Genomic DNA, 23,060 nt, shown 5'->3' with positions numbered 1-23,060 from the left:
TGTGACTGTAATGATTTAAATGTGGTGTACCTGTTTTATTCAAAGTCCCACAGTACATAAAGAGTTCCCTTTGCTTTGCAGCCCTGGTTCAAGGAGACACGTTAGAGGACATTTATAACCACTGCAAACAGGTCATAGAAGAACATTCAGGACCCTATATCTGGATCCCCTCAAAGGAGAAACTATAATAACTCATCACCCTGCAAGGGAGTCTGGACTGCTAGAAACTAGTAATAAGTTGTAACATATGATAACTGTATGGCGATGAATAGTCTTCATGAATAATTATTGTGTATATGTTTTATGTTTTTATTTTTATTTTATTTTTTTCACTTTTTTTGGTTATTGCTTCATTTTTTCACTCAACATGAATGTTCCTGAATGTATTCCACAAAGCGTTAGGAAATTTTAGGTCTTGAGTTATGAACCGTTTGTATATTTGTTGATTTTTATTTGAACAAAAAGGAGAAGAAATGTAATGAAAACTAAATAAATATGGGGTATGTGTCCACATTGGCACTGTGTGGAATTTCAAACAGTAAACTGGGGATGGCAGATACAGTGCAGGTTTCTCTGCTTCGCTAACATAGGAAGGAAAGTAGGTATTCCAACTGACGCCCTCACCCTCCCTCCAACCTGCAACGACGAGCTAATAGTCATATGAACTTTAACGTTTTGTCTGATTTTGCATCTATGCATCCCCTGAACACAGCTTTGCTTTGTGTTTGTTTACATCGTCTTTTTTTTCCTTGAATTACTGTATTTATTTCTCTGACATGACACTGAGGATGTGTGAGGAAAATGTTTTATTCACTGTAAGATTACCATGTTTTTTTGTTTGTTTTTTATTTAAAAGCAGACATTACTCATCCAGCTGTTGCATTGACAATGATTAAAGGGAGGAAGCTGCTATTGGAGATGTAACACTATATTTTGCTACTTAAATTGCTAGGGGGCACAAAAGCACAGAGTTATTTGTTATTGAAATTATGACTTTGATTAAAAGCTCATTTACGGAGCGTATTTTATTTGAATGATGTAGTTAGTATGTTGTGACTGTGTTAGGATGGATGGGAACATTATGGTAAAAGAGACATTTGATGTTGACAGTATTTTGTAGATTCGGAGAGGTAAGGGTGGTCAAAGTAGTGATTAAATTTCATACTGAAACACAAATTTTGTCATTTGAAACTAACAACAGGGCACTGAAGAAAGAGAATAAGAATAAAGGACCAATAGTGTAAAAATATCCGGCAGAAAAAGGCAAAAACAGATTGCACAAAATGCAATTAGGAGACAGATATTGATAGCAACGTTATAATTTACAAATTAAGTAACAGTAGTTAACACTAAAGTTATTAAGGATGTGAAAGATTTAAAAGGTGAGTTTTTTAACTTTACTTTGAAGAGGATACTGATTCAGATAGCTTGTTCTTCTCTGGAAGGCTGTTCCTGAGTCTTAATGAAAAAGCTTTGATAATCATGATGGTTCATAGCCTGGGAAGACCCAACACACACTATGATACCGTGACCCAAGGCTGGTCTCCGATTCACACACAGTTTCTTTACAATATCTCTGTGTGTCCCTGTAGAGCTGCAGAGGAGGGAGTGTAACACAAAGCAGCAATTTTGTACTAAAAAGAAAATAACTTTAGAGATACCCAATTGACTGTCTGTGGATTTTGTTCCCCATCCCTTCAGCTGGAAGCTTATTAGGAAGGGGTTTCTTAATTGCCAGCATGGATAGAAGGAATGAGTGCAGCAAGAAAAACCTGCGCCAGTGTTCATATAGACACCTGATGTTGTTTTAAAGGAATACTTAACCCACAAAATGACCATTTGTACATCAGTTACTCACTGTTTTACCTTAAATTTATGAATAAAATGTTGTTTCCCTGGCAAGCCTTCACAATGAACGAAGAATCCAAAAAAGGTTAACATTCCTCATGATTTAAAGAAAAAGGGGATTGCATTTAACAACAGCAAAACTAAATCAAAACATCTGTTTACAAACCGTCACGCAACTCATGCAGTATAATCCAAGTCTCATTTTTCCAGTTGTATGCTCAGTGCTTCCCAAACACGTGCGTTTTGGCTAAAACATTATGATTTAAAACACATCAGTACAAACATGTCTCAGTCTCTGTCTCTGTGTAGTGGTTGGACACGTGTGTGCATTTAAACTCTGCTCAAGCGGAACTCATACGTGTACACATGCTAAGGGACCCCCAGGGCACATTACTTGTAGGCAGAAGTGTATTATGTGGTGACGTTTTAGCCAAAATGCATGTGTTTGGGAAGTACTAAAGTGTTCGACTGGATAAATGAGACTTGGATTACACTGCACAAGTTGCGTGAGTGTTTGTAAACAGATGTTTTGATATAGTTTTGCTGCCGTTAAAGGAGTTTGTAACCTGCAAAATTACTTTTGTAAATCAATCAGTCATGCCATTCTTTTTTTTTTTCTTTTTTTTTTTTTTTGCGTGCCTCCACAGAAAACAGTGGACATATTAATTTATTGATTGATTGGGCACCGCAACTATCTTTAATCCAAGTCTCATTTATCCAATTATATGCTCAGTACTTCCCAAACACATGCATTTTCTCTAACAAAAAAAAAAAAAAAAACCTCAGTATTGGAGACAAGCATTGAAGAGAGCGTAAATATGTTTTATTTTCAGTTCAGTTTTAAAAAGTAAGTCTCAAGTGAAAATTCATGTTTTTGGGAAGGACTGTGCATGTGACTGGATTCATAAGACTTGGATTATACTGCTCAAGTTGTGTGAGAGTTTGTAATGTTTAATGTTGGATTGGATGTTCTGATGAAGTTTTGCTGTTTTTAATTGGTCGCCAATTAAAAAAATATATATGTTTGCTGCTTTTTTTGTCTTCTTCACAAATTCAAGATAACATGACAAGACTAATTGATTCACAAATGGTAGTTTTGTGGGTGAAGTGTTCCTTTAAATGTGGACCCCAATTGAATCATGAAAAAGGCTAGCCATTTTTGGATTCTCCGTCCACTGTAGAGGCATACCAGAAAAACAAAAGTTTTCTTAACAAAGTCAAGATACCCGCTGTGTGTAATTGATATACAAATGGTTATTTTTTGTGTGAGGTGTCTTTAAGATAGACTAGAAAAATTGTGAGCCTGCCTTTCAGCTGTAGGCGTAGAAAAAAATAAAAAACATTTAAACTTAGTGATTATGGACACAGAGTATAGTAGTCATTGGCATCCTCAGCTAAAGACACTAATATTGATCTGTGAGGTTCTAGCTGGAGAACTCATGACTAAACAACCCATTTGACTCCTTCCCCAAGCCAGATCTGGTTTAAAAAACCTTTGAGAACACCTTTAAATGTTCAGCAGAACACCTGACAGGTGAACAAGAACTATCCTGAATCAGCGACAGAGAGCAAGGAGCTGCCTGAATAAAGCTATCTCAGATTTCTTACTGTTTGCTTTTGCAGTGGATGAGCCCTGAGGTCCTGAGCAGACGCTTAACTGACCCAGCACGATACAGTATATCCACTATATATAGTTTACTCACCAGTGGCTTGCCTTGTTTGAAAGGACATACAATATAGTACCTCGCTTTGTTAAAAACAAAAAACGAAATAAAAATAAAAATCCATTATGTACTTTAAGCACTTGGAATGACTAATGCATCTACCAGTGTAATAACCTTCCTGTTCTGTTCAACTGCAACGCCATTGGTCATTAGATTCCCATTTCAGCGATTTGTGAGTGATATCTTGTATATTCTAGTATTCCTATTTGGTGTAAACAGCATGTTTTACCCAACCTGTTATCAAGTAAATATAGTAGTTACATTGAATGCAGGTATGTTTCTAATCAATGGGACATTTCAAAAGTGCACTTATTCATTGTTTTTAGTAACAAAAATAGGCACTGTAAGATAACAGTAAGAATACAGTTTTTAAAGCAAATATAAATCAGATCTGTTGATTATTGTGTTAGATGGCAAAGTGAAATGGGAGAAGACTGAACCCTGACCTGTTTGTACTGACCACATACTGTACCTGTAGTAGACTGACAAGCACTTAAACCACACCGCATTTCTAAAACGAGTGTGTTCTTTGGAGATGAAAATGATGTTTTTATGTACAGATAGGATCATATTTCTCTTGTCCCGTGTCAGGAGTTGGTTAAGATTTGTGGCTGATGGAGTAACATATTTTCAGCACTGACGTGAAGATCAACACTAGTGTTTCCTTTTATTTTTTGCAATGTTTCAAGATATCTACCATCATTCTTTTGCAAATGTTCCATAACGTATTGGTCACCACTTGCCTTAACAGAGTAGGTTTACTGTATATCAGAGATGAAAGCTTATAAATGTACTTTTCCTTTAAGAATAGAACGTTTTATTTAATCCTCCTTCACATCTAAACTTCAGTGAGAGATGGCTGAGTCAGATCTAAAGTATATGGCTTTATGCTGAAGGTGGTGACGCCTGATATAGTCAAAGGCTGGAGTAGTATTTTATATTTTGTAATTTTATCTTTAAAAAACGAGCATTTCTGTGGCAACAAGAAAATGGTGAATTAGACACCTCAATATTTTCATCCTTGTTTTTAAAATTGGCCAGCAATATGATGACATGTAAAGAAAATATATCGTCATATACTGGCTTGGTACTAATGCTCAGTCTAATACAGTACTTCCAAAGTCATTGTGAACATTGTAACACATTTACAGGCCAGTGGGGATTTGTGTGTGGAAATGTAAAGGATGTCTGACCTATGCATGTTGCAACAGTCTTCTGTTTCCTGTGGATGTGCAATATTCAACACAACTGAAGCGTTGAGGTCCTTGCTGTGTTTTAAGACATGATCAAACTGCAGATTTGAACCATCCAATCAGACTTGTGTCTATTTTAAACTCAAATAAAAACACTGTTGTAAGAGGTGGTGTCCAAGCAATATGTTTTGGTCAACACATTTAGCATATTTCCTTTCCAGTCATGTCAGTAGTAAACCCAAAGTGACAATTTGTAATTCACTATTATGATTAACATTATTGACCCCATAAAAATAAGCATATATCAAAAGTTGGTCTTTCAGCTACAATTTTTGCAGGTCAGTGTTCTCTGCCCAAATTCATCGACACTGTGTCCATATTCAGAGGCTGCATCATTGTGAGGACGCTAATCATAAAGGTGCATTTCAGTAATGTTGCTCTAAGGTGCTCCTCATCAACTTATTAAAGGGACAGTTCACCCCAAAACTGGAAATACATATTTTTTCTCCTACCTGTTGTGATATACAGTACAGGCCAAAAGTTTGGACACACCTTCTCATTCAATGCGTTTTCTTTATTTTCATGACTATTTACATTGTAGATTCTCACTGAAGGCATCAAAACTATGAATGAACACATGTGGAGTTATGTACTTAACAAAAAAAGCTGAAATAACTGAAAACATGTTTTATATTCTAGTTTCTTCAAAATAGCCATCCTTTGCTCTGATTACTGCTTTGCACACTCTTGGCATTCTCTCCATGAGCTTCAAGAGGTAGTCACCTGAAATGGTTTCCACTTCACAGGTGTGCCTTATCAGGGTTAATTAGTGGAATTTCTTGCTTTATCAATGGGGTTGGGACCATCAGTTGTGTTGTGCAGAAGTCAGGTTAATACACAGCCGACAGCCCTATTGGACAACTGTTAAAATTCATATTATGGCAAGAACCAATCAGCTAACTAAAGAAAAACGAGTGGCCATCATTACTGTAAGAAATGAAGGTCAGTCAGTCCGGAAAATTGCAAAAACTTTAAATGTGCCCCCAAGTGGAGTCGCAAAAACCATCAAGCGCTACAACAAAACTGGCACACATGAGGACCGACCCAGGAAAGGAAGACCAAGAGTCACCTCTGCTTCTGAGGATAAGTTCATCCGAGTCACCAGCCTCAGAAATGGCAAGTTAACAGCAGCTCAGATCAGAGACCAGATGAATGCCACACAGAGTTCTAGCAGCAGACCCATCTCTAGAACAACTGTTAAGAGGAGACTGCGTGAATCAGGCCTTCATGGTCAAATAGCTGCTAGGAAACCACTGCTAAGGAGAGGCAACAAGCAGAAGAGATTTGTTTGGGCCAAGAAACACAAGGAATGGACATTAGACCAGTGGAAATCTGTGCTTTGGTCTGATGAGTCCAAATTTGAGATCTTTGGTTCCAACCGCCGTGTCTTTGTGAGACGCAGAAAAGGTGAACGGATGGATTCCACATGCCTGGTTCCCACTGTGAAGCATGGAGGAGGAGGTGTGATGGTGTGGGGGTGTTTTGCTGGTGACACTGTTGGGGATTTATTCAAAATTGAAGGCACACTGAACCAGCATGGCTACCACAGCATCCTGCAGCGACATGCCATCCCATCCGGTTTGCGTTTAGTTGGACGATCATTTATTTTTCAACAGGACAATGACCCCAAACACACCTCCAGGCTGTGTAAGGGCTATTCGACCAAGAAGGAGAGTGATGGAGTGCTGCGGCAGATGACCTGGCCTCCACAGTCACCGGAACTGAACCCAATCGAGATGGTTTGGGGTGAGCTGGACCGCAGAGTGAAGGCAAAGGGGCCAACAAGTGCTAAACACCTCTGGGAACTCCTTCAAGACTGTTGGAAAACCATTTCAGGTGACTACCTCTTGAAGCTCATGGAGAGAATGCCAAGAGTGTGCAAAGCAGTAATCAGAGCAAAGGGTGGCTATTTTGAAGAAACTAGAATATAAAACATGTTTTCAGTTATTTCAGCTTTTTTTGTTAAGTACATAACTCCACATGTGTTCATTCATAGTTTTGATGCCTTCAGTGAGAATCTACAATGTAAATAGTCATGAAAATAAAGAAAACGCATTGAATGAGAAGGTGTGTCCAAACTTTTGGCCTGTACTGTATATCAGTCTGAATTGTTTTGGTGTGAGTTGCCAGAGATGTCTGCCTTCTCTCCAATATAATGGAACTAGATGGCACTCACCTTGTGGTGCTTACAGCACAAATAAAGTACTTTTAGTAGAAAAACTCAGCAGCAATGTCTATTTCCAGAAATCTTGACCCAGTTTCTCAAGATAATCCACAGACCTTGTTGTGAGCAGTTTCATGTAGGAGCTATTTTTTTTTTCTAACGATCTACACCCTCCAACCATATCACCATGTGGAAGGAAGGGTGCATCTACTCATGGACGAGAGGCTCGTGCTTATGACAGTGTGTAAACATTAATGGCGTCCTCCTCAGCTGTAACGATAGCTAGCTCCATGGTGCTAGCAGAAGGTACATGCCTCGGCAATAATATGCTGGTATCGTTGTATTGTTACAGCTCAGCTGAGGAGGATGCAATTAATGTTTACATCTCACACTGTCATAAGCACGAGCCTCTCGTCCATGAGCAGATGCACACTTCCTTCTGCGCTGTGATTTGGTTGGTGGGTGTAGTTCGAGATAGAAAATAGTTCCTACATAAAACTGCTCACAAGATTTGTGAATTCTCTTGAGTAACTGGGTTATGATTTTTGGAAAGAGACATTGCTGAAGAGTTTTTCAGATGTATTTTTTGGTGCTTTGAACACCACAAGCTGAGTGCCATCTAGTTTCTTTATACTGGAGAGAAGGGAAATCTCTATCCAGATTGATACATAACACCACAAATAAGAGAAAAAATATGTGTTTCTGACTTTGGGGTGAACTGCCCTAAGTCTTACATTTACAGTTTACCAGTGGGAAGTTGCCTGCAAACTGCAGAAAAAGTGGAAATCCCACTGGGGAACTGGAACAAGCTCCTTGATAGCCTGGTTTTCAGTATACACTGACATTTCATTTCCACACAGTGCAGTTGATGCATGTCTTCCGTTATTTGCATCCGACAGTGGCTTTTCCATTCTTCCGTTACTGGTTACGTATTAACCAGGGACTGATAAATAAGGTATGATGTCACATGATGTTTACCACAGTTGGAGAAGAAATGGGCCATGATGTGTTCTTTTTAGAAATGCAGACTTGCAGACAAAACCTGAATTGGGACACAGCTAACGTCTTTTTTAATACTATGTTTCTATGTGAGCTGAGTGTTTTCTTTTCTGCAAGTTGTTTTACATTATGTCCATTTATTGGTTAGAGATAACTACGCAAGCCAAACATTCCTTTGTCCAGTTAATGACTGAAAAAAGAATGATTTACTAGACAAAAGCAAATGATCAAAATATTGTACAAGGAGCAAAGGGATCCCAAAGTTTGACTAAATTTCAGAATATTGACCTTTTGTTTGTATTTGAGAATGCACCCAGAGAATTTCACCACTTCTTACCTTCATTTTGCTGTAAACATATATTTTCTTTTAGTGCTGCAGTACCAACTAATAATTAACTTGTAGTTTTCTTCTTCTATCACGGCTGATGTGTGTATCATCCTGAGGGTACAGCTGGTAGCACTTCTGATGTGTTGTCAACCCTGCTGATGTACCTGTCTGCACCAGGTGGTAAATTTTTTATGTCTTTACTTTCAATTTGCAACTTTATTTAAATCATTTTGTACATTGGGTCTTACATGAGATTGTGGATTTGCTTTAATCATTTCCTGGAACAAAAAAAAAAGATTTACACAAGAAATGTTTACAAATAACAACAAAAACTCGATGAGTTAGGCAAGTTTTCATGTCTGCAGTCAAAGTTGACAGCACCTAATGATGAGCTGCTCTACATACATGTTAAATTTATATTTTTTGGGTTATTTGCTTTTGTTCAGCGTTGTTTGTGAAGTCTGTTCAATGTCAAGATACCATGCACTTAAAATGAGGCATGAATGCCATATCTGATTTACACACAAACATACACACACACACACACACACACACACACACACAATATATATATATAAATACATATATATACATAAACCATTACTACAGAGACATCTTTCAAAAGGAAATTAAAGGGGTGATACTTTTAAACTGAACTTGAGTGTGTTTCTTATTAATCTGAGTTTGTTTAGCTCTTTTTGAAGTGTTTTTTTTTTTTTGTTGTACATGAAAGAGGTAATGAAGACACCACATGTTTGGATAATACATTATCATCAGTGGCAAAGTAGATGGGTGGAAAGTTAGAGGACAGACTAATAGCATCTGGCACAATTATTTGTCTGTGTGTAATAAACACATCAGTGTGCAGGGGGAGCTTGAAGGTTTAATCACACATAATGAGTGCAGTAATCATACAACCCCACTTGCAAAAAAGTAAATAAAAATTAAATGCAATGATTTGTAAATCTTTTTTGACTTAAATTCAAATTAATGCAGTCCAAAGACAAGATATTTAGTGTTCAAACTGATAAACCTGTATTGTTTTTTGTAGAATATACACTAATTCTGAATTTGATGCATGCAACACATTCCAAAGTTGGGCCAGGGGCAACAAAAGACTGGGGGAGTTGCTGTATGCTCAAAAAACCCTGTTGAAACATTCCACAGGTAAGCAGGTTAATTGGTAACCCATGATAGTATCATTAATAGGTATGAAAGGGTCAACTTAAAAAGGTTCAGGTGTTCACAAGCAAGGATGAGAGAGAATTCTCCAGAGAATTCTCTGCATTTGAGGGACAAGGTTGAAAACCAACACTGTGGCTGTGGCCTTTGACCCCTCTGAGGACACTGTATTAAAAACTGACTTGATTGTATAAAAGATAGTACAACATGGACTCAGGAACACTTTGGAAAACCACTGTCAGTAAACACAGTTTGTTGCTTCATATACAAATGGAAGTTAAGACACTACCATGCAAAGTCAAAGCCATATATCAACAACATCCAGACATGCTGCAGACTTCTCTGGGTCCGACCTCATCTGAGATGGACAGACACAAAGTGGAAAAGTGTGCTGTGGTCTGATGAGTCCACATTTCAAATTGTTTTTGAAAATTATGGACATTCATGACGTTGTGACACGAGAGGATCATCCAGGATCATCCAGGTTGTTACAAGCTCAAGGTTCAAAAGCCAGCATCTGTGATGGTATAGGGGTGTGTAGGTGCCCATGGCATTATGGGTAACTAATATGCAACATATGCTGCCAGCCAGACAATATCTTTTTAAGGGACAGACGGTGATTTCATAGAGGCAGGCACTAGCCTGCCTGCAGTCCAGACCTGTCTCCCATTGAACATGTTGCACATTATAAAACATACAAACCGGACTGTTAAGCAACTGAAGTTGTATAGAAGAGGCAAGAATGTGAAAGAATTTAAATTTTAAAACTTCAACAGTTAATGTCCTGGGGTCCTATACACTTATTGAGTGTTGTTAGAAGAAAAGCTGATTAACACAGTGGTAAACATGCCTCTGTCCCAACTTTTTTGGAACATGTTGCAGACATCAACATCAGAATAAATGCATACTAATTAAAATAAATAATGTTTATGAGTTTGAACATTAAATATCTTGTCTTTGGATTGTATTCAATTGAATAGAAGTTAAAAAGGATTTGCACATCAGTGCATTCTGTTTTTATTTACATTCTACACAGCGTCCCAACATTTATGGAATTGGGGTTGTACTTTCCTTATGTCAACAGTCATCCAGTAAATATAGAATTTACATTCTGCAACTTAAACATCCTTTTCAGACATTTTTTTTTTATGCCTCCACGCCGGTGATAGCCAGAGCCATTATTGTTATCAGGTTGTCTGTCTCATGCTTGTGAACGAGATATCTCAAGAACACCTTGAGGGATCTTTTTTTTCAAATTTGACACCAACATCTGCTTTGACACAAGAATGAACTGTTTAGAATTTGGTGGTCAAAGGTCATGGTTACCGTGACCTTGCATCGGTCCCATTCTCATGAATGCAATATCTCAAAAAGGTCTAGAGGGAGTTTCCTAAAATTTGGCACAAACATACAACTGGATTTAAGAATGATCAGATTAGAATTTGGTGGTTAAAGGTCAAAGGTCAAGGTCACAGTGACCTCACAAAACGTGTTTTTGGCCATAAATCAAGAATTCCTGCATTAATTATGACAAAATTTGTCATAAAGGATGTCTAAAAGGATGTAATGATGAACTAATGACAAAAAAGGTCAAAGGTCAGCTTCACTATGACATCATAGTATCCTGCAAAAATACTTCTGGCTATTACTCAACAGGAGGTGAGACATTTGGTTAGATGCTGAATTGGCGACACTAATCTTAGGTGTCCACCTTGAAACCGTGCTGATTGTGTAGATCTTCTGTGCTGGTGGGGGGAAGGTGTGTGTGTAGAGTGGACTTTACATGATATTTTACACTTTAAATGTCCATGTTTGATATATGTGTTTTATATTTGTTACAACCAAAAGTTGGTCTTAGTGCTGCAATAGATCTTTTTCATGTAGCACAACACAAATAGTAACTTGTGTTTATTCTTCTTCAAGGTTAATTCATTATTATTAGCTGGAGAAAAGAAGCTGCTCTATAGGCTGGTGATACAGCAGAGGATACTTATGTAGGGCCTACCGCTTGCCAGATGGCAGCAAGGTGCCCAGGAATATGAACTTATTTCAGGGACTGCACACTAATTTAACCAGGATGTGTATTGTTGATGACATCTGATGAATTAAGAATATGCAACAAAGTATATTTGGCAATATATTCCATAGGGACCTGATAAAAGCCTTCAGTGACTGAAGTCACAAGAACTGTCTCCTCCTGAACATCTCAAAGACCAAGGAAATGATCATAGATTTCCGCAGGTCCAAGCCGCCTCTTCAGCCAGTGAATACCTGTGGGGTGGACATCAAGGTGGTGCCAAGCTATAAGTATCTAGGTGTACACCTGGATAATAAGTTGGACTGGTCCCTAAACGCAGACGCTCTCTACAAAAAGGGGCAGAGCTGCCTCTTTTTCTTGAGGAAGCTCAGATGCAAGGCGGCTGGACAAACTAGTCAAAAGAGGTGGCTCTGTGATTGGAGTCAGGTTGGACACACTGGAGGAGGTGGTGGACAGATAAACACTGAAGATGTTCGAGGCCATCATGAACAACCCAGATCATCCACTCCACAACACCTTGATGGACCAAAAAAATCTGTGGTGGACGGCTCCTCTCTCTTCGATGCAGGACAGAGAGATACAGAAGATCCTATATACCAACAGCCATCAGGCTTTATAATTTGACATATAATAGATGAGCTGACAGATAATTGAATTTCCCATTGGGGAAGAATAAAGTTATCTTTGATGTGTGGCTGCTTATTCTGACAGCCATCAGCTTCAAAGGTCTTCAATGAATGACATTTTACTAACATAAAGAACCATAATAGGAAAGACTCATGGAGCTATAGACCAATAACAAAGACTTATTGAGCACTTCGCTATGCCCTTTCCTTTAACCTAGCTAGAATTCTTAGTTACTATTACTTATGGCATCAATGCCTCATGCAGTACTATAATGTAAATGCACTGATTATTACTAAAATATGTAATGATACTTGATAAACCTCAAGGGCTTAAAAATGCATAATAAACACATAAACTGGTACAAAAGATGAGTGACTGCTCTCAACCGCAGCTCTCAGGAATAATAAGTTTAGTATTTAAATACATAATTTAACTTGCATTATATCCGCCTCTGAACACCACCCTTAGGAAAGGGAAAAAATAGTTATTCATTAATTAATTTAATTTAAGTCTTTTTCTCTGTGATATGTTCAGACATCATTTTCTAAAGGAAATGGGAATCGCAGAGCATTGTGGTGCAGCACTGCCATTTTAAGGATGATTTTTTTTTTTTTAGCATTTTTGCCTTTGTTGATAGGAAAGCCATAGATAGAGAGGAAAGGTGGGGGAGAGGGGGGTTACATGCAGCAAAGGGCTGCGGGTCAGATTCGAACGCTGGCTGCAGCCTATATGGGGTGCACACTCTACCAGGTGAGCTAGAGGTCACCACAGCGCTGTAATCTTAGTGGTGAGTGACAGCATACGTTGCTACGGTAGCTGTCATTTTCTATCACCCATCAAGTTATCTGTCATCTGTCAATCATTTATTATTAGACATGTATATGAACCAAGCCATTTAGTAGGTGAAGCGGCCATGTCCTAAATCATGTTTGCTCATCTCACATTACACATATAAGTAATAGAAATCAAACACATTATACATTTTCCATTATTGTTGTATAGCCTTATTTATGATATTCCTCACCAAATGTTTTTTGTTATTTATACGTTTAATGCTAAAATTTTTCAAATACGCTGTGTCCCTGAGTCAACTGTCCCCACATTACTCTGATGCAAGTCCCCCTGAACATGCCCCCTGACTTTTCCTGGTCCATTACATGACTCAGGGAGTAGCATATATTTTTGGCAGGAAAACCCTCTACAAGAAGCACAGAAAGTTTTTCTCTTTAACCAACCTTTTTTCTAATGTTTTAGAATGCAATAATTTTTGGTTATTTTGAAAATATGGTTAAGAAACATGTAAAAAAAAATCTTCCTAGTTGTAGACCAAGTGCTTGTTTTCCATCATATGAGTAATAATGGCTAACTTTAGCATCTTGAGCATATTCCCCAGTAGCTACAGGTAGCTACCCCCATTTACCAAAGAGCATCAGTTTAAGTTCTTTACAGTTACTATCCCCAGTAGCACAAATGGCAGATGTTGGAACAATGAAAGTAACTGGCCTCAAACCAACTTCCTCAAACTTTACTGTGACAAATCAGAAGTCATTGTCATCCGCCCTAAATCTGTTATCACATCCACCCATAGCTTCTCCCTCTCCATCGATGGCCCCACTGCACTCTCCTCCCCCCATGTCCATACCTTGGTGTCATCTTCGACCAAGAACTCTCCTTTGACCAACATATCAAACACATCACCAAAACAGCCTTCTTCCATCTCAGAAACATGATCGGCCTCCATCCATCCCTCCCCTTTTCAGCTGCACAGACTTTCGTGCATTCATCACTTCCAGACTTGATTACTGCAGTAGTCTCCTCTACAGTTCATCATCCAAAACTCTCAAGAAACTGCAATATATCCAGAATACAGCTGCTTGTCTTCTCACACACTCTTGCACTCGCGACTACATTACACCTGTCCTTAATTACCTCCATTGGCTACCTATCCCGCATACATATCCACTTCAAACTGCTCATCATCACCTATAAAGCCCTCCACAACCTGGCTCCCCCCCTACCTGTCTGAGCTCCTCCACCGGCACACTCCCTCCTGCACTCTCAGGTCTGCTGATGCCAACCTCCTGTCCCCCCCGCCAAGAAAAAAATTCCCACAAACTCTAAAAACACTGTTCTTCTTTGCCCTCTCTGCATTGTCTCCCTCATTTTTGATTATTTGATTTTTGTTTCTTTTTGTTTGTTTATTTTGTTGTTCTTGATCCCTGTACAGTGTCTTTGAGTATCCAGAAAAGTACTATATAAATCCAGTGTATTATCATTATTATCATTATTATTATTATTACAATGTCTGTGACAGATGTGTCTGTGCACCAAGCACTGTTTACACACGAAGTCCATCTCCCATCCTCGAAGCACAACCTGAATTATCTTGCCTTTAAATATTTCATTTACTGTAATGAGCTTCAGATACATGCTGGAAGGAGAATGTGAACAGTAAATATGTGAGCATGTATTTTTTCTCATTTTGAAGCTATTTGAATGGGATTTTAATGGAAAATCAGGTTTGCCTTTGCGTCAAATGGCTTGTGGTTGTTCAAGATTACTGATCTCATATGTGTCTAGGTCAGCCGTCTCTGGGACTTTAACTGTCTTCAGCTGTCCTCCTGGCTGCGACCACATTGACAGCTTGTTGACTGTGACCTTGATGTGAGTAAGTGGAGAGGTTCACAGCAGCAGAGGATTTTTATGAAGACAGAGATGGGTCCATGACTATCTGATCAGGCTCATCTGTGAGCAACCTCATGATAACAGTGTGCCAAAGTGTCTCCCTCCAAACAGTTTTTAATTATTTACTGTAAACAAGAAAGAAACCTAAGATGTCTATTTCAGACATTGTATGTTTCAGTGGAAAAATATGTTTGCACAGACACCTCAGCCTTGTGATACCTCAGTATTATTACAGTCATCTGTAACTACAGTATTACAATCAACCATAATTATTAGAATCAACAATCACTGGGCATTTTTGAATTAATTCTCGAGTTCCAACATATTCCACAGGAAACGTGTTGTTTTTTTTATGTTGTGTAAGATTTAAACACAGGTGTTACCCCAGGGTAAACTGAAATCTGTTTTTTCCTGGCCTAACATCTATTTTAACAGATGCTTTCCAAAAGGAGTGGGCAATGGTTTATGTTTGCTTTCTTTAAATGACAGTATTTAAATATGAATGAAAGCTACATTTAGAAATTTGAGTATTTTTTCTCAAATTGTTAGTATTATATTATCAGAATCACAGTACACAAACTTAAAACCACATTCTGTATACTGTGTTATCATCTGCCCACAAGAGGGCAGAAATGTACCACTGATAAAGAGTGCTAACGATGTGTATCCCAATATCAAACACCTTTGTAATCAAAATGGATAGCATGTTTCTCTACTAAAATCTGTGAATAAGTTTATATACTCAACTTATTCAAAGATTTTGGTAGAGAAACATGCTTCTGCAAGTATGATCTGATTGAAAGTTATGAAAAGGAAGTTACAGTCACAAAGTAGCAGGTTTATCTTGTAATGCAATAACCAAATAACAACACCACCACGGCCTGACCTGAGTGAAATCAGAACCTCTCTGAGACAGTGTCAACAAATACTGAATGTGAGGAAGGGGACCTTGACACACTGCTTTGGGTTGCACAACTAGTAAAAATGGTTCCAGCCAGAGAACTGATTCTGAGAGGAAACTTTAATTTCAAGTGCAGGGTGATTAGATCACAACAGTGAATGTGTGTGGTTCTGAAAATACACAAATGTATTCATTCAACAGAAAATAACCTTGCTTTATAACTGAGGAACCATAAGCAGATTCTCACCTTATACAGTCATGCACACACATCACAAGGGAAAAGTTAAAAGGGGTTAATTGTTCCTGCTAAACTGATCTGTCTGTAGCTGTTTTGAAGCTGAAACCAGCAAAGCATGTTCATGTGTGCTCCTGGACATTTACACCAGTCATCTGGGAGCACACAAAAGGGTTTTTCTACCCACCCCAAAATGTCTCTTGAGATATGAGAAAAAGGGAGAAAGCAAATCAGGCCTAATCTAGAGTGTTTTCATCATGGAGCCTTGGAAGTGGAACCAGGGGGGTTGCAGTGCAAACATAGGTCATACCCTTAACTTGGACAGCTGCTGTCCTGACACATCCATCAGCTCCAGGCTCAGAATGTGTCGCTTACCCAGTAGACCAAAGGGCCTGCAAAAGCTATGGGTCCACAATGAGAACCACCTGATCTAACTCCAATGTCTTGCTGCCCCTCCTCCACTTCGACCTCTCCTTGAGGCTGGGCAGGTAGTGAAAAATGAATGATGACCAAAAGTGGTAAGCCAGGATTTGGCTATGCTTCCAAAGGCGCTTCCCCAGGAGTTCACGAAAGTTGCACATCACCTGGGGGAGCAAGGCATCATGGCATACCATTAGGAGGACACTTGGTGTTACTGGATCCAGGTCTGAGGCATCTTAAGATAAGTAGCCCAAAGACTTGGTGTTCAGAATGCCCTCGATTCCTTTGAGCACAGTCCAGAGGACAGGTTTGGGGACAATCCGTTCCTGGACAGTGACCATAAGGGCTGCTTTGATTAAATCCACTTCCCATTCCCAGGCACCTCCAAAGTTTGGGGCGTTTGGTGAATTGAAGCAAAAGGAGTTCTTCTTTTCAGGCAGCTGGTCCTTCAGATGAAGGGCCATGGATTCAAAGACCTCTCGTAGCTTCAACTTGCCACCAAATATTTGGTGCCATTGTCCAGAAAAAGTTTGGTACACCACGCTGGGCTATAAAGCATCTCAGTGTCAGTAAGAAGGCCTCTGAATCCATGACCCAAGGAGATCAAGTTGTATCCAAAAGGAGGTCAAACATTTGTATACTATTCCCCAATGGTTTTCCTGACGGCGATCAATTCTGACTTATATGGACCAAAACAGTCCACTTCAATCAAATAAAATGGGTTGAAAAGGCTTGAGCAACACAGCCGAGCTGGAGAGAGGGCAGTCATCCTTGGAACTTCAGGCTTGATGTGTGCTTCTGTTTTCAGAATGCTTTCCTTTCCTGTAAAATCTAAAACCTGCAGTGAAGTTCAGTCAGTACTCATTCTGGTCCTAGGTGCGAGATAGTGTGGTCAAAGTCTTGGTTTAGCAGTTTTGTGATGGAGTGGTGCGGGTTCAAGATGATGGGGGGTTGTGTCCATCTCAAGAACTACTGACCGTCACAGTGTACCACCTACCCTCAGTAATCCTGTGACTTCATCATATTGTGATGCAAGGGACTGTCTGATGAGAGGAAACGACCAGCCTTAAGGGCTCTCATTTCCTCTAGTTCCTTTGAGACTGCATCAAGAGAACCTTCTCTGCACTCATGCACTTGGTGGCTTCACAGGGAGGGCTGGTGCCAGGGTCAGTTGCTCCATGTAGGGACCAGTCTGTAGCTTTTAGAAGTCCCATGGCAAAATCAGGGAGCCTCACGCTCACAAATTAGAGGGAGAAGTTAAAAGGGGTGAAATCCCTGCAGAGTTTAATGGGTAACTTCAGTATTTCAACCTGGACCCTATGTTTCCATGTTTTTGTGTCTAAATGACTAATGAGAATAACAAATTTTGAGACTGGTTCAGGCTAAGGTGAGTAAAAGTGACTTTCCAAATCATACGAGGTTCCCTGGTAATACCATTCCTGAAGTGTCTGACAACATTATGAAAAGGATCCCTACAGAGATAGACCTCTATGTCAAAAAGTAAGATCCTTTTTGTTTAAGTCATGAATGGGGTTCTCCTGCTTTTGTAGATATTTGTGGTATTATGAATTACCTGCCACATATCAATCAATTCAATCAATCAATTTTATTCATAAAGCCCAGTATCACAAATCACAATTTGCCACGACATCCCTCTGTCCGTTGGAGCCTTGTAGCGGATAAGGAAATACTCCCCCAAAAACCCCTTTAACAGGAAAAAAAAAACAGTACAAACCTCAGGAGGAGCAACTGAGGAGGGATCCCTCTTCCAGGACAGACAGACGTGCAGTAGATGTTGTACGGAACAGATTAACATGATAAATTAACAGTAATCTGTATGACACAATGAGACAGAAACAGAGACAGAGAGACAGAGAGAGATGCAGGACAGACGGTAATGATAATAGCTTACAACAACATTAATTAAAGTGATAATATTACAATTCTAATTACGGCTATTGTGGTACAATATGTTGAAAGTATATATTAACATCTGATAGTATACATATGTGACAATAATCATATGTGTATAATAACAGTAGAAGTATGACTAATGATAACAGCAGCAGGGACGTCGGTGGCTTGGTGGATAGAGCAGGCGCCGCAAGTACAAGGCTGTTGCCGCAGCGGCCCGGGTTCGAATCCAGCCTGTGGCCCTTTGCTGCATGTCATCCCCTCTCTCTCTCCCCCTTTCACACCTGTCTGTCCTGTCCATTAAAGGCAAAATGCCCAAAAAATATCTTTAAAAAAGGCAGCAGGAGGCAGCAGGCAGGACCACGGCAGCAGCACAACTACACACATCACACTATCCAGGCACTGCTGCGATATAAATTAACCTGCGAGACAGTGGAGCACAAAGGCTCTGGAGAAGAAGCCAAGTAAGTGACATGCAGTACAGCAGAATTAGCGAGATGCAGTAACAGGACATGAGAAGGAGAGAAGGTGCCCGGTGTATTATAGGAGGTCCCCCAGTAGACTAGGCCTAAGTCAGCCTAACTAGGGGCTGGTAAAAGGAAAGCCTGAGCTGGTCCTAACTATAAGCTTTATCAAAAGGAAAGTCTTAAGTCTAGTCTTAAATGTGGAGACGGTGTCTGCCTCCCGGACTGAAACAGGAAGATGATTTCACAGGAGAGGAGCCTGATAGCTGAAGAGCTGAACATATCTTTCCTATTGTTGGTGTTGAAGTCTCTCTCTGCTCTCTCCTGATGCCACCTCGATGCCAACCCTTAGTCTCACTCTTGTGGTGCTGTACGCTTCCTTGTCAAATCGAAAGGAAGCTTTTACGACTTTGGATAGGTCCCTCACCTCCCCAGTCATCCAAGCTTTCTGTTTGAGAATGGTTTCACTTTCTTTGTGATCAACCCCTTCATCAACACATTCACTGATATGATGTTACTGATGATGTATATTCCTTAAGATTGATGTGGTTCTCCTGGGTGGTGGCCTCTCTGAACATGTGTTAGTCTGTGCACTCAAAAGAGTCCCGTAGAGCTGCTGTAGCTTCATCTGTCCACACTTTAACTTTTTTTCTGATTGTTTGACCCTTTGAATCAGCTTGGAGTGAGATGGCAGGAGATGCAGAGACATGTTGCATGACAACATCTAACCAGGCCTCTGCCTAAACACCAAGGATTAGGCATGTTCTCCTTCTTATTAAACCTTAGTAGGTAGAGAGAATATGTTATCAGGGGTGTGCCATTGTTGAGAAAATGCAGAAACAGATTACAAAAGTGTGCACCATATGTTGGAGACATAACACATAAGGGGTTTCTACACTGACTACTGTTCAGTCTCGATAAAGTTTATGGGTAGTGTAACCCTGCATGTTGTGAGAACACAGTATGTATTGAGGCCTGTAGACAGGGTGCAGACCTCTCCTCCCAAATATGCAAATTACAGCATATCTTCCATGGTGCAGGCTGGATGTCTGATGCGCATATTCTTAGTTGGCTGCATTGTGTATGATATAGTTTGAAACGTTTACCCAGCTTGATGTATCAGCTAAATAGGGACAGTAATTGGAAATGTTTTACTTACCTACTCAAGTAAAAGTAAGAAGTGTTATCAAGTAAAAGGTCTTATTATGGCACCTTTGACTCATTTAGACAGTTTCACTGGAAATGCATTGCTAGGCAACAGCTTGGGTCCATGTTTACTTCCTGTTAGCTGATGTTATTTACATATACTGCAAAACATTCCAACAGGAAATATAAAAGGACTCATTTACAATGTTTATGTTATAAAGTTTGAGATATTTCTAAACATTATCGGATCGTTAATACTCATGCAACACTGTATGAGTAGCATTCCACTGTTGTAAGTAGTTGCGGTAGAGCTAGTTTCAACTACTTTGTTTGCAGATAGGTAGTATAGTTCAGTGGTTTCTAACCTGGGGGTTGGGCCCACTCCAAAATGTCACAAAATAAAACTGAGGGGTTTTGAGATGATTACTGAGGTAGGAGACCTTAATCTTGGCTTCTTTGTAAAACATTTGAGAGTTTTGACTATTTGGGTCTCATGCATTTTAAAATGAAACCATCTTATAAGTTTAATATGCTAACAATGTACAGATTAACATGACAAGAAGCCTCAAATACACTGAACAAAAATATTAACACTTTTGTTTTTGCTTCCATTTTTCATGAGTAAAAAAGATCTAAGACTTTTTTCTATGCACACAAAGGGCTTTCCCTGACAAATCAAATTTTTGTCCCTAATTTGGATAAACTCCAGGATGGTCACAATAAAAGGCCACTCTAAAATGTGCAGTTTGATCACACAACACAATGCCAAAAATGTGGCACATTTTTGATCGCCCACCAGAGCTGTCGCCCGTGAACTGAATGCTCATTTCACTACCATTAGATTACTCCCAATGTTGCTTCCGTGAATTTAGCAGTACATACAAACAGTTCAGGACCTCCACATCCAGTGTCTTCACATACAAGATCATCTGAGACCAGCCACCCAACCAGCTGATGCAGCGGGTGGTTTGCACAACCAAACAATTTCTGCACAGCTGTCTCAGGGAAGAATGATTGAATGTACTGCAAAATTATCTGAAAGGACAATTGGAGATGCCTTTTGGTTAACTCTGTTAAATGAATGTTGTGCAGAAAAGGGTAAAATATTTCTCTCTGAAATGTGGTGAAGCAAAAGTACAGAGGAACAAAAATGGATACACAAAAAAGCACCCTAAAATTGTTAGTACAGTACTACTGAATAAATGCACTTATTTACTCTCCACCCCTGTCTAACCGCTACAGTGGCAAGCGAAAAGCTACAGGAATACCACCTTTTTATCACTGAGGGCACACCATCAAGCCCAGGGTGGGAGAGGTGATAGAAGGTACAACAGTCATGTGCTGCAGCCACACAGCTACTTGACCAAAACTGACCTGCATTTTAATCATGCAACTGCCAGACCAAGTAAATCACCTTGCTGCATGTCACCTTGTATTGGACATGGTAAGGGCACAACTTAACTGTGATACCACCATATTGCTTGGAAAATGCATGGTTAAAAGTCATACCTTTGTGATTTACTTCATGTGTGTTTCTTTTTTTTCTCCAACCTTTCTGAGGGACTTTGAGGGACTTGACGTTTCTCTGCTTAAACCAGGACGATACAACTGTGGCCTCTGAATGATGTGAGAGGGCCTATAGACTGGACTCTGTGCTGTTACACTTTAACCCCATTTCCTCTTTTCCAAAAAGCCATAAATGCAACTTCATTTTTCTCTGGCAGTTGACTACTGACAGTTCCTGTCTCACATCAAATGTTCATGTTTGCTGCACCTTCTTCATGGAGTGTTTGCCATCTGCTGGGGAATTTGTGCAATGTACTCAGTAAGGTGCTCCAATTTTACTGTTGCTATACTCAAATAGGCTCAGATAGCACACAGTTGTAACTGGTCATGGTTGGAAAAGCATGGGTTTTACTAAGACCATTAACATTGGCTCCATTCTATTCAAGTGCTTCAGTAAGCCATAAAGGTGTGACAGTGAGCCAGCATGAACAACATCAGGACCCTGAAACTGATGCAGCTGAATGAAATTCAGCCACCATTAAGGTTGTTATTTTATGCTAAACTGTTGGAATCATCAGGTTGGGCTGGGATAAACAGATATTCATCATGAATTCAGTCAAACGTCACAGCGAGTCAGCATAACTGATAATAATATCTTAGGTAAATTTATTCAAAGATATTTAGTTGTCCATGATTTTTGCAATGGAGTTCATGACTATAACACTACACTAAAAAAAGGTATTTGCATAATATATATTATCTCAAATAATTAATTAATTGAGATTTTAAGATTTTAATGATCATAGTGAAAGCATGTCATGGGCTGGCTCCTACTTATGTTGCTGAATTTCTGTTCCCCTGTTGGACAGAGCACAGTGTCAGATTCTCAAACAGGGCCCCTCAGAGCCTCCCAACTTCTGACTAAAGGTGACCAGGTTTTTGCAGTCAGGGCCCCTTGTACTGACCTATTTATTTTTATTTTATTGTGATTTGTTTTATCTTGATTTTCCCATAATGCACAAGCCAGGAAGTAACTTTGCAGCACATTAACCATTCTAGTGTGCCAGCCCAGGACCTCCACACCTGGCTTTTTCACCTGCAAAATAGCCTGAGACCAGCCACTAAGATTAGCGTCACTGAGACAGTTGTGCAGAAATTCTTTGGTTGTGCAAACCACACTGCTGCATCAGCTGTTCGGGTGGGTGGGCTCAGATGGTCTTGTATGTGAGGACACTGGATGTGGAGGTCCTGAGCTGTTTGTATGTACTGCTAAATTCACGGAAGCAACATTGGAGTAATCTTATGGCAGTGAAATAAACAGTCAGTTCACAGGCAACAGCTCTGGTGGGCGACCAAAAATGTGCAACATCTGTGGCATTGTGTTGTGTGATCAAACTGCACATTTTAGAGTGGCCTTTTATTGTGACCAGCCCGAGGCACAACAGTGTAGTAATGATGCTGTTTAATCAGCACACTGATATGCCACACCTATCAGGTGGATGGATAATAGATTATGTGGCAAAGTGCTAACTACACTAAAATTGGGACAAAAATTTGTCAGGGATAAACCTTTCGTGTGCATAGAAAAAGTCTTATTCTTCATGTTATTATCATTATTATGATGAG

General features: G+C 39.6%; 1 protein-coding gene across 15 annotated transcripts in view; it reads left to right on the top strand.

Moving 5' to 3' along the window:
- Positions 1 to 4,929, top strand: part of dlg2 (discs, large homolog 2 (Drosophila)) — a 273,799-nt gene extending 268,870 nt beyond the window's left edge. For all 15 annotated transcript variants that reach the window (XM_078172182.1, XM_078172189.1, XM_033642560.2 and 12 more), the window contains one exon: positions 82 to 4,929. In XM_078172182.1, the coding sequence (XP_078028308.1) occupies positions 82 to 188 (107 nt within the window). In that variant the 3' untranslated portion in view covers positions 189 to 4,929. The remainder of the gene's footprint in view (positions 1 to 81) is intronic.
- The last annotated feature ends 18,131 nt before the right edge of the window (positions 4,930 to 23,060 follow it).

This window comes from Epinephelus lanceolatus, chromosome 11 (genome assembly GCF_041903045.1).
Source record: "Epinephelus lanceolatus isolate andai-2023 chromosome 11, ASM4190304v1, whole genome shotgun sequence".
Lineage (NCBI taxonomy): Eukaryota > Metazoa > Chordata > Actinopteri > Perciformes > Serranidae > Epinephelus > Epinephelus lanceolatus.
The sequence above is the reverse complement of the archived record's forward strand: the minus strand, read 5'-3'. Positions and strand labels throughout refer to the sequence as shown.